Genomic DNA, 12,500 nt, shown 5'->3' with positions numbered 1-12,500 from the left:
CATAGACAACCACAGCAGTTTTCCTTCCCCTGCTGTTCCTGGCCACATGAGTGAATTAGGGGTGGAGCTGCTGAGGCCCAGTGGCCCAGAGCATATGTTGACAGATCTAGTGGGGAGTGTGTGGCGAGGAAGGCTGTCAGACACGGCATGTATTGCTCCTAGTTCCTGAGGCTGCCACTGATGTGCATGAGGGGTTTTTCCAGGGCTTTGGGGCCTTTCATTGGCCTCATCAGCAGCTTAACCTCTTTGGCCTTGACCAACGTTTCTCAAATGCAGCCACCATGCGGCCACCAGGGGCTTTTCGTGAGGCCATGACAGCCTCCTGGGCGGTGATGGGAGGAGCAAAGCATCGGGCCCTCCCTCCTTGTTGCTCCTGGATGCGTCACCCTGTACTGCCTCTGGAGAGAGGTGGGGCACAACACTGCAGGAGCAAGGTGAGTTCTTGACCCATGTTGTGGGGAGGGGGCTTGGGTGGCAGGCTCCAGCGGTGGGACTTCAGGAGCCTGGGAGTGTGGGCCCAGGCTCCAGCCACGTGATGGTGGGAGCTGGCCCCAGGTGCCAACCCCTGGCCCAGGCTGCGCAGCAGCGAGTGCTGGCTAAAGCCACACAACGGCAGGCGCTGGCTCCTGGCTCCAGCCACACAGCCCTGGGCTCCGGCACCCAGCTCCGGGCTCTGGCTGTGCAGCAGCAGGCACTGGCCCTGGACGTTGACCCACAGCTCTGGCTGCACAGCAGTGAGCTCCAATCCCTGGCTCCGGCCATGCAGTTCCTGTCCCCAGCTCTGGGTTCTGGCTGCAGGCACTGAGCCCCAGCCCTGGCTGCATGGCAGCAGGCACCAGGCCCTGGCTCTGGCCACGCGACAGTGGGGCTCATCACCCACCCCCATCTCCTCTGGCCCCCGCTGGCTCCCACAGCCCTATATCCATCCCCTTCCCTCTCCCTCCCTCCCCCCCCAGACCCTGCTGCCTTCCTGGCCTCACATCCAGGGCCGGCTCTGGCTTTCTGGCTGCGCCAAGCAAAAAAAAAACCAAAAAAACGCGGTGGCCAGAACAGCAAAGCAAAAAAAAAAAACCTGCGGCGCGGCTGGAGCCAGGGTGCAGGGGGACTCCCTGCCCTGCAGATGTGCCCCGGCTAGCGGGGGGAGGGGGAGGGAGCGGGGGGAGAGAGAGAAGGGGGGCGGCCAGGGCTTCAGCGGGGCGCTGCCACATGGCCCCTCCCGCCGTGCCCCCTGCCGGGAGGGCTCCGGTCAGCTGGGAGGGAAGGACGCGGGCTGCCCTGCCAAGCTTGCTGCAGGGCGCTCCCGTCCTCCACGCCGCTGCCCCCTTCAGGACGGCCGGAGCGGAACAACAACAACAACAACAAAAAAGCGCCCGTGCCACCCTAGGATTGGGTGGAATGCCGCCTCCTACAAGCTGCCGCCCCAAGCACCAGCTTGCTCGGCTGGTGCCTGGAGCTGGCCCTGCTCACATCCATCCCCCCCATTGCCCCAACCACTGCTGTCTCCCCCGGCCCCGCACCCATCCCATCATCGCCTCTGGCCCCTGCTGCCTCTCCCTCCGCCTCCCCCACCCTCAATCCGGGGCTTAATGGGTCCTGGGGCTTGCTGAGAAAAGTGATATTTACAAACATTTAAGTATCACTTGTCACAGCACACTTACTAGCTATCTGTATGTAAGCAGAGTCAGGATGAGCTCTACCCTGACATCCGGTGGTGAATTATGGCAAGTGTGGAAAAGAACTTCAGGGGCTGATCTTGTTTGCATAGGCACACCCACCCCACCTAGCATGACCCCACGGCAGCCCAAAATGGTCACTTTGGCTGCGGTGGGATCCCCAGTTTCTCTGTTATTGGGGCAGGAGGAATAAAGTGTTGTTACCCTGATTATGTGAATCAAGAACAATGAAACTGTTTTATGATAGAGGGTCTCACCATCACCTAAGTAGCACTCGCTAGACAAGGGACCTGGGTTCCAAAACCCAGTGAATTGAGAGAGGCTGGGGACAGATATTTGTACCTGATTGTATGCCCTCCTTCTTTGAGGGCCTGAAACATCAATTGCACCACTTCCTCTCTTCACTGTTGAATAGCAGAGCTAATTTTGATTCTATTAAGAATCTAGTTACAGACTGCTATGCTGAATTCATTTTGGGCCAATAGTGCACCAGCACTGGGGCTCCCCTACTATGAGCTGAAATCACTGAGTGCTGTGTTAACTAGTGGGGGAGCCTGAAGATTTATTGTTAAGCGGCTGGCAGAGCAGAGCAGTTTGTGGGAGGCTTGGCACGGCCCATAGGACGGCCAGTGGAGCTGAGCAGTTTGTGGGATGGCTGGAGTGGCTCACGGGACAGCTGGAGGAGCAGAGTGGGGCGGCTCGTGGTGAAGGCTGCAGCAGAACCCCATGGAGAGGCGGGGCAGTCAGCCTTGGACCACGTAAGGTGCCCCTTAATATCCTGTGTGCCCCTTCCCCCCCCCCATTTCCACCCAGGCTGGGGAGGGGGTAAGACTCTGCAGATAAACTTTTGAACTCTGGGGAAGCACTGACCAAGGACAGAGACTTTGGGGTGATTCTTGAGTTTCTGGACTCAAGAGACTTTTGGGATTTTGGACTTTTGGGGGTGGGTCTTTTGCTCATGGTTTGTGTTATGAATCCTGTTTGTGGTGTTTTCCCAATTTAATGCTGATGTAGTTTACCTCATGTTATTAAACATTTTCTGCTACACTCAGACTCCGTGCTTGCGAGAGGGGAAGTATTGCCTCCTAGAGGCACCCAGGGGATGGTATGTAATTCTCCCAGGTTGCTGGGTGGGGGCTTGAGCCGGTTTTGCATTGTGTTATTGAAACGGAACCCCTAGATACTGAACCCGGCCCTTGTTGCTGCCAACTCAGATGGGCAGAAGGGTTACATGTGAAAAGTGATACCTGTATGTTTGTTAATATCACTTATCACTTTTCATAGCCTCCCAGGTACCTACTAAGTGTGCTCTGATGTTAACAAATATACAAATATTCATAGCAAGCCCCAGCACCCATTAAACCCTGGATTGAGGGGTGGGAAGGGGGAGGCAGCATTATTTTTGTTATTAAGTCAGCCAAAGAAACCTAAAAATATACATTACAATTATTTGGATGTGAATGTGTGCATATTTAATTGTTTTTCCTAAAGTTAATTAAGTATTTTAGGAAAAAAGTGTCAGTGCGGCCACCAGTGAGAGTTGGTGGCCACACTTTGAGGCCACCAAAAATTTGTTGTGAGAACCCCTGGCCTTGGCTACTTAGGAGTGGAGTTTTTGAGCCCCAGTATCCTGGAGCAGCTCCCAGCAGGGATTGGGTGGGAAGAGCTGTCAGACCCTACATTTACCACCATTTGTGGCTAGTTCCTGATTCTGCTGTTGCGGCTTTTGTTGTGGAAAGGCCTTCCAGAACCTGGGCTCTTCCATACAACTCCTTAATTGAGACAGAGCCACAGATTATTGTATCAGCTGTCATATGTTTCTTGGCACAGATCAAGCTATCTTTAACTAGCCAGGATTCCATTCCAATTTTTCTATGACATAATCACCAGCACAATTAAACAGGCTGGAGTATACTCTGCACTGATCTTTCCTTTTTAAATTGTATGAAACAAAATAGTGAATAGAGCCAAAATGTCAATACAAGGTTCAAAACTTTGTGTTAATTTAGGCATGAAATATAAAACGACAGCGCTGTAACTGTCTTATTTTGGTTTGAATGAGCAGAAGTTGGTCAACATGGTAAACTGAAACTCCAACGGGGACCTGACTATCGTTCAGAAGATGCAACCACATGGTTGTAAATTACAGTGGGCACTGATGGAAAGGTCACCCTTTCAGAACACGAGACACACTGATGGCTTCTAAATTAACTGTAACCAATCAGGAAAAAACCTGGGCATGGACAGCTCAGTGAAAACCTCTGCGCAACGGCCAGATATGGTCAAATAAGCAAACAAGATGGGTTAGGCTGTAGAATAAATAGAGAATAAAACTGAAACTAGTGTAATGCCATTACATACATTGAAGCTACATGCTCACCTTAAAGACTGACATCTACCTATCTTATGTACTTATATAGCCTTCATTACCATAGTACCTGAGTATCTGACAATCTTTAACATATTTATCCACACACTATCCCTGTAATGTAGGGAAGTGCTATTGTCCTTTCTTTACAGATAGGGAACCATACAGAGTCTAAGTGATTTGTCCAGTTTTGTATAGGAAGTCCATGGCAGAGCAGGAAATTTAACCTAGATCTCCTGAGTCCTGGAATGGCACCCTAACTGCTACACCACCCTTCCTTTCTTCAGTTTTGGTTGCCCTCCCTTACAAAGAATATAGCAGAAATAGAAATTGTGACCTTCTAGGAGCTAGCAGAAGTTCGTGAGTTTAATGGGATTTGGAGTACTGTATGACAGTTGTTTGGGGAGATTTTTTCCTTTATTTTGTACCTCCTGAAGGAACATTTGAACATTGCTGGAGTCTGGTAGGTGAACTCTGCTCTATGAGAGAACTCATAAGAAAAATCAGGTTATACCATAACCATAAAAAGATCACTTTAAACACATTATTTCCCCCCAATACCCAGCTGTTATACTGGCCAAAAGACAATGTTTTCCACCTGGGACTCAAACCTATCCTGTAAGAAATAAAGACCAGCAAGTTGTTAGTTGTATAGAAATGGCATTGCATTATGTCATTACAAAGCCTCTCATACACAGCTGCTTGATACATTTTAAGACTTCAACAACTTGTTCCAGCATTCTGTTCTCATTTGAAAATCATTAGACTAGAATGCCAGCCTGAACAGCAAGTAACCCAATACAGCCAAGGGATGTTCTCCAGCCTTACCCAGGGCTTCCCCCAAGGTTTGAGGAAAGAGGTATTAAATGGCCACCATGTGCAGGCTGAAAGTGAGCAAAGCTTGGAAAATGAACAGATGCAACTTAAGGATGAAATTCAGCCCTGTGCTGAGAGCTGGCACAAGGACTAGGCACCACCTAAGTCCCACTAAAGCCCTATTTTGAGGGTTTAAATGAAACTTTAATGGATGCCTGACCCTTATGCATGGAGGTGCATCTGATCCTTAATGATTTAGAATAAGTGAAGAGTGGGAAGAGGCTTTCAGAGACAGGTACATCCTTTGGGAAAACCCTGCAACCAAAGGAAAAAAGCTTCTGTCTTCATCTTTAGGGTCTGTTGCTGGCAAAGAGGTGAAATGTCTGTGACTCCCATTCAAAGAGGACAGGCTCAGTTCAGCATAGTGTTTCTACCACCTTCTAAGCCACACAAGCTACAGAAGAGTCTGGGTATTGACGCAGCAGCAAGTCCACCTGTTCAGAAGAAAGGTCAACCTGCAGCAGAAAGACATGCCCCAACCAAACAACTACAGTCATGCAGTGTAGTGGGGGGGAAAGGAGGTCATGAGGAAAATCCCTGTCTCCATACACATGGGCAGTCTGTGCCACTCACTCAGGGGAATTGGACCAGGCCAGTAACTTGAAACACCTAACCACAAACATACATAACCATCTCCACCATTTTGGGCCGGTAGCATATTCACAGACAGCACTCCCACTGGCTGTTGCTGTACCAGACCACTGAAGGATAGCTGTATATTTCCCAGCACATTTCTATCCACTGGTACCTTTCTGAAGTTAGCAAATTAGAGCAAGACCTGACTGGTGTCTTTTACAAATATTATTCCATTGGGCTTTGCTGGAACTCAAATGGTTTCTTCCAGGAATTGTTTACATTGCTGGATATGTCCTTCACATGGATCTGTGTGGGGGCGATCATGCCCCACCACCTCACATTGTGATACAGGCAGGAAAGAGCAACAGAAGTGCTCTCCCAGTTCATCTCTGTGCTTTGTGCCCTGGTATCTGACACAATGAGCAGCTGGCCAGTGGATGCTGCTTGAGGCAAACCCCTTATTTATTTTTTGCATTATACAATGCTACTGAATGTTTTACTCTCTTCTGTGGTCTGTTTTCCATCTCAAACATCAGTTTCTTTCTCTCATCTTTCTTCCCTATAATGGCATTGACTGGGAGAGGACCAGATGATGCCCATTCCTTTCCTCCCTGTCATATATGTGGCAGTGGTCCCCAAACAGCATCTATTGGTCAGTCAAGAGAGAAACACCATCCAATGGTGCATCACTGTAAATTTAAGGCTAAGCATTTATTGTGGAGAGCGAGCAACTTTGCCAAGGAAGCGTGTCTGCAATTTCAGTGTCATTAATGGTGATGTAGCTTTTTCTGTATGTCTCCTTTAGGAGGTCTCAGGTGTGAGAAGTGCTACTAAAGGAGGTCCCAGAGGACTCTCATATATTAATGATATGATAGACTGTAAAGAAATTAGAAGTGATGGAATGCATAAGACAGAGTCTGTTTTTAATGAAATAAATACTACTGGGAATTGTGTGATTATGGGAGACTTTAACTTCCCAGATACAGATTAGAGGATACGTACTACTAACAACAGTAGGGCCCAGATTTTCCTGGATGTGATAGCTGAACCAACAAGAGGGGATGCCATTTTAGATTTGGTATTGGTAAGGAGTGAAGACCTCATAGAAGAACTGGCTGTAGGGGACAACCTTGGCTCAAGTGATCAGGAGCTAATTCAGTTTCAACTAAATGGAAGGATAAACAAAAATTGATCTGCAACTAAGGTCCTTGATTTCAAAACAATTAGCTTTAATAAATTAAGGAAATTAGTTAGGGGAGTGGACTGGATCAAAGAACTCAAGGATCTGAATGTGGAGGAGGCTTGGAATTACTTTAAGTCAAAGTTGCAGAAACTATCTGACACCTGCATCCCAAGCAAGGGGAAAAAATCATAGGGAAGGGTTGCAGACCAAGCTGGATAAGCAAGCATCTCAAAACGGTGATTCAGAGAAAGCAGAAAGCCAACAAGGAATGAAAGATGGGAGGGATCAGCAAGGAAAGCTGCTGCTTGTCAGAAAGCGCTGGGATAAAGTGAGAACTGCCCAAAGCCAAGCAGAGTGGGACCTTGCAAAGGGAATTAAAACCAATAGTAAAACATTCTATAGCCATACAAATAAGAAGAAAACTAGGAAAGAAGAAGTGGGACTGCTAAGCACTGATGATGGGGTGGAGATTAAAGATTAACTAGGCATGGCCCAACACCTAAACAAATACTTTGCCTCAGTTTTTAATGAGGCTAATGAAGAGCATAGGGGCAATGGCAGGGTGGCTAATGGGAACGAGGATAGGGAGGTAGAAATTAGAGGTCGAAGTCAAACTCAAACAGTTTAGCGGGACTAAATCGGGGGGCCCAGGTAATCTCCATCCAAGAATACTAAAGGAACTAGCACATGCAATTGCAAGCCCAATAGCTATGATTTTAATGAATCTGTAAACTCGGGGGTCGTACCCTAAGACTGGAGAATGGCTAATATAGTTCCTATTTTTAAGAAAGGGAAAAAATGTGATCCAGGAAACTACAGGCCTGTTAGTTTGACCTCAATTGTATGCAAGGTCTTGGAATAAATTTTGAAAGAAAAGTAGGTAAGGACATAAAGGTGAATGGTAATTGGGATAAAATACAACATGGTTTATAAAAGGTAGATCATTCCAGACCAACCTGATCTCCTTCTTTGAGAAGATAACTGATTTTTTAGACAAAGGAAATGCAGTAGATCTAATCTACCTGGATTTCAGGAAGGCATTTGATACAGTTCCAAATGGGATATTATTAGTTAAATTAGAGAAGATGGGGATTAATATGAGAACTAAAAGGTGGATAAAGGACCGGTTAAAGGGGGAACTACAACAGGTCATACTGAAAGGTGAATTGTCAGGCTGGAAGGAGGTTATTAGTGGAGTTCCCTAGAGATCAGACTTGGGACCAATCTTATGTAACATTTTTATCACTGATCCTGGCACAAAAAGTGGGAGTGTGCTAATAAAATTTGCAGATGACACAAAGTTGGGAGGTATTGCCAATACAGAAGATGACCAGAATATCATACAAGAAGGTCTGGATGACCTTGTAAACTGGAGTAATAGAAATAGGATGAAATTTAATAGTGCAAAGTGCAAGATCATGCACTTAGGGACTAACAACAAGAATTAGGTGTCCCTAACCTCTGTTTGCCAGAAGCTGGGAATGAGCGACAGGGGATGGATCACTTGATGATTACCTATTCTATTCATTCCCTCTGGGGCACCTGGCACTGGCCACTGTCGGAAGACAAGATACTGGGCTAGATGGACCTTTGGTCTGACCCAATAGGGCCATTCTTATGTTCTTATGTAATTTTTGCTATAAGCTGGAGACTTATCAGTTGAAAGCAACAGAGGAGGAGAAAGACTTGGGTAATTGGTTGAACACAGGATGACTATGAGCCATCAATTGGATGCGGTCATGAAAAAGGCTAATGCAGTCCTAGGATGCATCAGGTGAGATATTTCCAGTAGAGACAGGGAAATGTTAATACCATTATACAAGGCACTGGTGAGACCTCATCTGGAATACTACGTGCAATGCTGGTCTGCATGATTAAGAAAGATTAATTCAAACTGGAACAAGTGCAGAGAAGGGCTACTAGGATGATCCGAGGAATGGAAAACCTACCTTATGAGAGGAGACTCAAAGAACTTGGCTTGTTTAGCTTAACCAAAAGAAGGCTGAGGGGAGATATGACTGCTCCCTATAAATACATCAAAGGGATAAATACCAAGGAGGGAGAGGAGCTATTTAAGTTAAGCGCCAGTGTGGACACAAGAACATATGGATATAAACTGGCCATCAACAAGTTTAGGCTTGAAATTAGGCGAAGGTTTCTAACCATCAGAGGTGTGAAGTTCTGGAACAGCCTTCCAAGGGGAGCACTGGACGCTCTCCAATCTATCCACATCCTTTCTGTAGTGGGGGGGCCAAAACTGGATGCAATACTCCAGATGTGGCCTCACCAGTGCCGAATAGAGGGGAATAATCACTTCCTTTGATCTGCTGGCAGTGCTCCTACTAATGCAGCCCAATATGCCGTTAGCCTTCTTGGCAACAAGGGCACACTGCTGACTCATATCCAGCTTCTCATCCACTGTAATCCCCAGGTCCTTTTCTGCAGAACTGCTGCTTAGCCAGTTGGTCCCCCGTCTGTAGCGGTGCATGGGATTCTTCAGTCCTAAGTGCAGGACTCTGCACTTGTCCTTGTTGAACCTCATCAGATTTCTTTTGGCCCAGTCCTCCAATTTGTCTAGGTCACTCTGGACCCTATCCCTGCCCTCCAGCATATCTACGTCTCCCCCCAGCTTAGTGTCATCTGCGAACTTGCTGAGGGGGCAATCCATCCCATCATCCACATCATTAATAAAGATTTTGAACAAAACCGGTCCCAGGACCAACCCCTGGGGCACTCCGCTTGATACCGGCTGCCAATTAGACATTGAGCTGTTGATCATTACCCGTTGAGCCCGACAATCTAGCCAGCTTTCTATCCACCTTATAGTCCATTCATCCAATACATACTTTTTTAACTTGCTGGCAAGAATACTGTGGGAGACCGTATCAAAAGCTTTGCTAAAGTTAAGATATATCATGTCCACTGCTTTCCCCATATCCACAGAGCCAGTTATCTCATCATAGAAGTCAATCAGGTTGGTCAGGCATGACTTGCCCTTGGTGAATCCATGTTGACTGTTCCTGATCACATTCCTCTCCTCTAAGTGCTTCAAAATGTTTTCCTGGTTTCCAATGGTTTCCAAAATGGTATGATGGGCCTGCCTATGATGGCATGTGGCCTATTGGTGACTGGCAATGGCAAAAATCCAGAGCGGCTGGTGATGGGACACTAGACGGGGAGGGTTCTGAATTACTACAGAGAATTCTTTCCCAGGTGTCTGGCTGGTGGATGTCCACCTGCTCAGTGTCTAACTGATCACCATATTTGGGGTCAGGAAGGAATTTTTCCCCAGGTCAGATTGGCTGAGTCCCTGGGGGGGTTTCGTCTTCCTCTGGAGCATGGGGCATGGGTCACTTGCAGGTTTAAACTGGTGTAAATGGTGAATTCTCTGTAACCTGAAGTCTTTAAACCATGATTTGAGAACTTCATTACTCAGCCAGAGGTTAGGAGTCTATTACAGGAGTGAGTAATTTCTATTACAAGAGAAGTGGCCTGCAATGTGCAAGAGGTCATACTTAACGATCATGATGGTCCCTTCTGACCTTAAAGTCTGAGAATCAATAAGGCTTGAACCAAGGCAATGCACTCGCAGTGGTACTGGCAATGCTTGTGCAACATTAGGAGCACTTTTGTATGGGGATAAAAGGGTTTTACAAGCACCTCCGGTGCCTGAACCATTGATGGCAACAACTTTTCTCTCTAGTATAGACAGTGATTGAGCTTCTAGTTTCCTGATTATTTCTCATACTAGAGTTTAGTTCTAGGTGAGCTTAAAAAATGTGCATGTTTATAAGTGGCGGGGGAAGCTGTTAACTAAAGGACAGCTATTGTTAGTCAAGGCCCAGAGCAAAGCTCACCGTATTTACATATGTTTCCCATGGTTTTTGTGAACTTGAAGAAGAATGCACACAAACGCCAGTTATGGCCATTTTTAGATCAACATATAGCCAGCACCACCCTGAGATTCATGCTGAGGAATTTAAAGATTTATTTGGAGATGTCTGAATTTAATGAATTAGCCCAGATGTGGATTAAACTCCCAGAGAAGAAAAGAGAAAATTACCTGTTGCTCTTCTGATGGCAGTTCAATAGAATTAGCGACTGCATCTACATTGTCTTCTGTGTGTGCCTCATTTTCTTCAGTTACTTCAGACTTTTCAGTCTCCTGACAACAAAGGAAAAGCACAGCAGAGAGAACATCAGGCACTTACAGAGGGGGTAAGAAAGACAATAGAGGTACAAAACTGATGGCTTATGTGCTCTCTCAGAAACTCACAGTTCAAAGCCACCAAGTAACCACTATACAGTTGCCCTCATTTATTCAGACATTGGGCTATCTGACTTATTTCTTTCCAGGGAAATGAACAAGCAGCCAGTTCAGAGTTCTTCATTTTTAGTGCTGATGCAAGTTTATGTGAGCTGTGCAAGATCACACTCATCCATACACAAACCATGGGTGCATCAGTGTACTCACTCGTTTTAAGACAAAAGGAGCCTCTTTTTTAAGTATGTGAATAGGCCCTAAGGAATTATTTGTCTGTTCCTTTAAAAAAAAAAAAAAAAAACCTCATCTCTAGCTCTGCTTTTAGGTGAAAGGACCACAATCCTTGTGAATTCAATAGAACTATTCAAATTCTTAAAGTTAAGCATGTTGCTTAAAGGTTTTGTTGGACTGGGACTCGGGGGGAATAGAACATGCTGGATGATTGGAATGGGTGAAAGTGGACTTCTGAGGGTGAACAAAATACTCAGTTATTACTTCCATAACTTTGTGCTCTTCACCCGAAACTTCACCGTTTGGAAGGTTTGATGTCTCTTCAGCAGTTTTTGCCTCCTGAATCAGGGAAAATGAACAATATATGAGAACCTGAATAAATCTACAGAACAAAGTTGGAGAAAGAGCAAGCAGGTTCTAAGAAAAAAAATGTTTAAAGATGTCTACCAGCATGACACATTTTGGCAACTGACTCAGTACCTCTTTATACTGATAGTATTATTATTAAAAGGGCATTCCAAGAGCCATTTGTTGGCTTACTGTGCCCTTTACACTTCTGGCTTTTGGCCATGCAAACTAACAAAGGAATCCTAGAATAAAAATGGTGCTCTTAACCTTAAAAAAAGAATTCTACTGTTACAAGAGGTTTTATAAATTTGTTGAAATTATCTTGCAAAATATTGCATTTATCATTTTGCTTATGCGAATGACAGTTTTCTTTAGGGACACTTTTTTGTAGTGACTCATAAAATTAAAAGACATAGCTCTTATTGAGCATAGACTTTTAAAAAAAAAAACTTTTTGCCTTTAGATTTCTTATGCCCCTTTCCTCACTGGCATTAATGGCTTTTTATAAATATTTAAAACAAGAAACGAGGATAAAATATCCATAAAAATATGCCACCATACAAACTATCCCAGGCTAACAGGACACTTACCCAAAATACAAGCTTAAAGGAGTGGTTAGGAGAATTAGACTGATAGTAATATTTTACCACCAAATACATACACGCACACCTTCACTGAGATGTGCACATCTATTACCAAGGGCAGAATTTAGTTTTGTATGATGTGTGAGAGAAACTGACTCAAAAACATATGAATGATGACTATAGAAAGTCATACTGAAATAAAGCTATTTGGAACCTATTCATGAATCTACCATTTCAAAGCACCCCAAATAGTTTTTGTTCATTTAAAATTAAGCAACATTCCTGCAAACTGATTCATCTTTTTCTTGTCAATAAAACACATCTATCAGTAGACTATACAGCTACCTTAAGAGTGCACATTTTCTCTTTTTCAATTTCACATTCAGAGATGCTTTAA

General features: G+C 45.3%; 1 protein-coding gene across 1 annotated transcript in view; it reads right to left on the bottom strand.

Annotated features, from left to right (window-relative positions):
- SH3BGR (SH3 domain binding glutamate rich protein) overlaps nucleotides 1-12,500 on the bottom strand; it is a 53,165-nt gene that overhangs the window by 5,896 nt on the left and 34,769 nt on the right. The window contains exons 4-5 of the mRNA XM_065406828.1: nucleotides 11,436-11,510; nucleotides 10,740-10,841 (exon numbers count right to left, since the gene is read on the bottom strand). Of these exons, the coding sequence (XP_065262900.1) occupies nucleotides 10,740-10,841; nucleotides 11,436-11,510 (177 nt within the window). The remainder of the gene's footprint in view (nucleotides 1-10,739; nucleotides 10,842-11,435; nucleotides 11,511-12,500) is intronic.

This window comes from Emys orbicularis, chromosome 1 (genome assembly GCF_028017835.1).
Source record: "Emys orbicularis isolate rEmyOrb1 chromosome 1, rEmyOrb1.hap1, whole genome shotgun sequence".
NCBI classification, from domain to species: domain Eukaryota; kingdom Metazoa; phylum Chordata; order Testudines; family Emydidae; genus Emys; species Emys orbicularis.
This window is presented reverse-complemented; position numbering and strand designations above follow the sequence as displayed.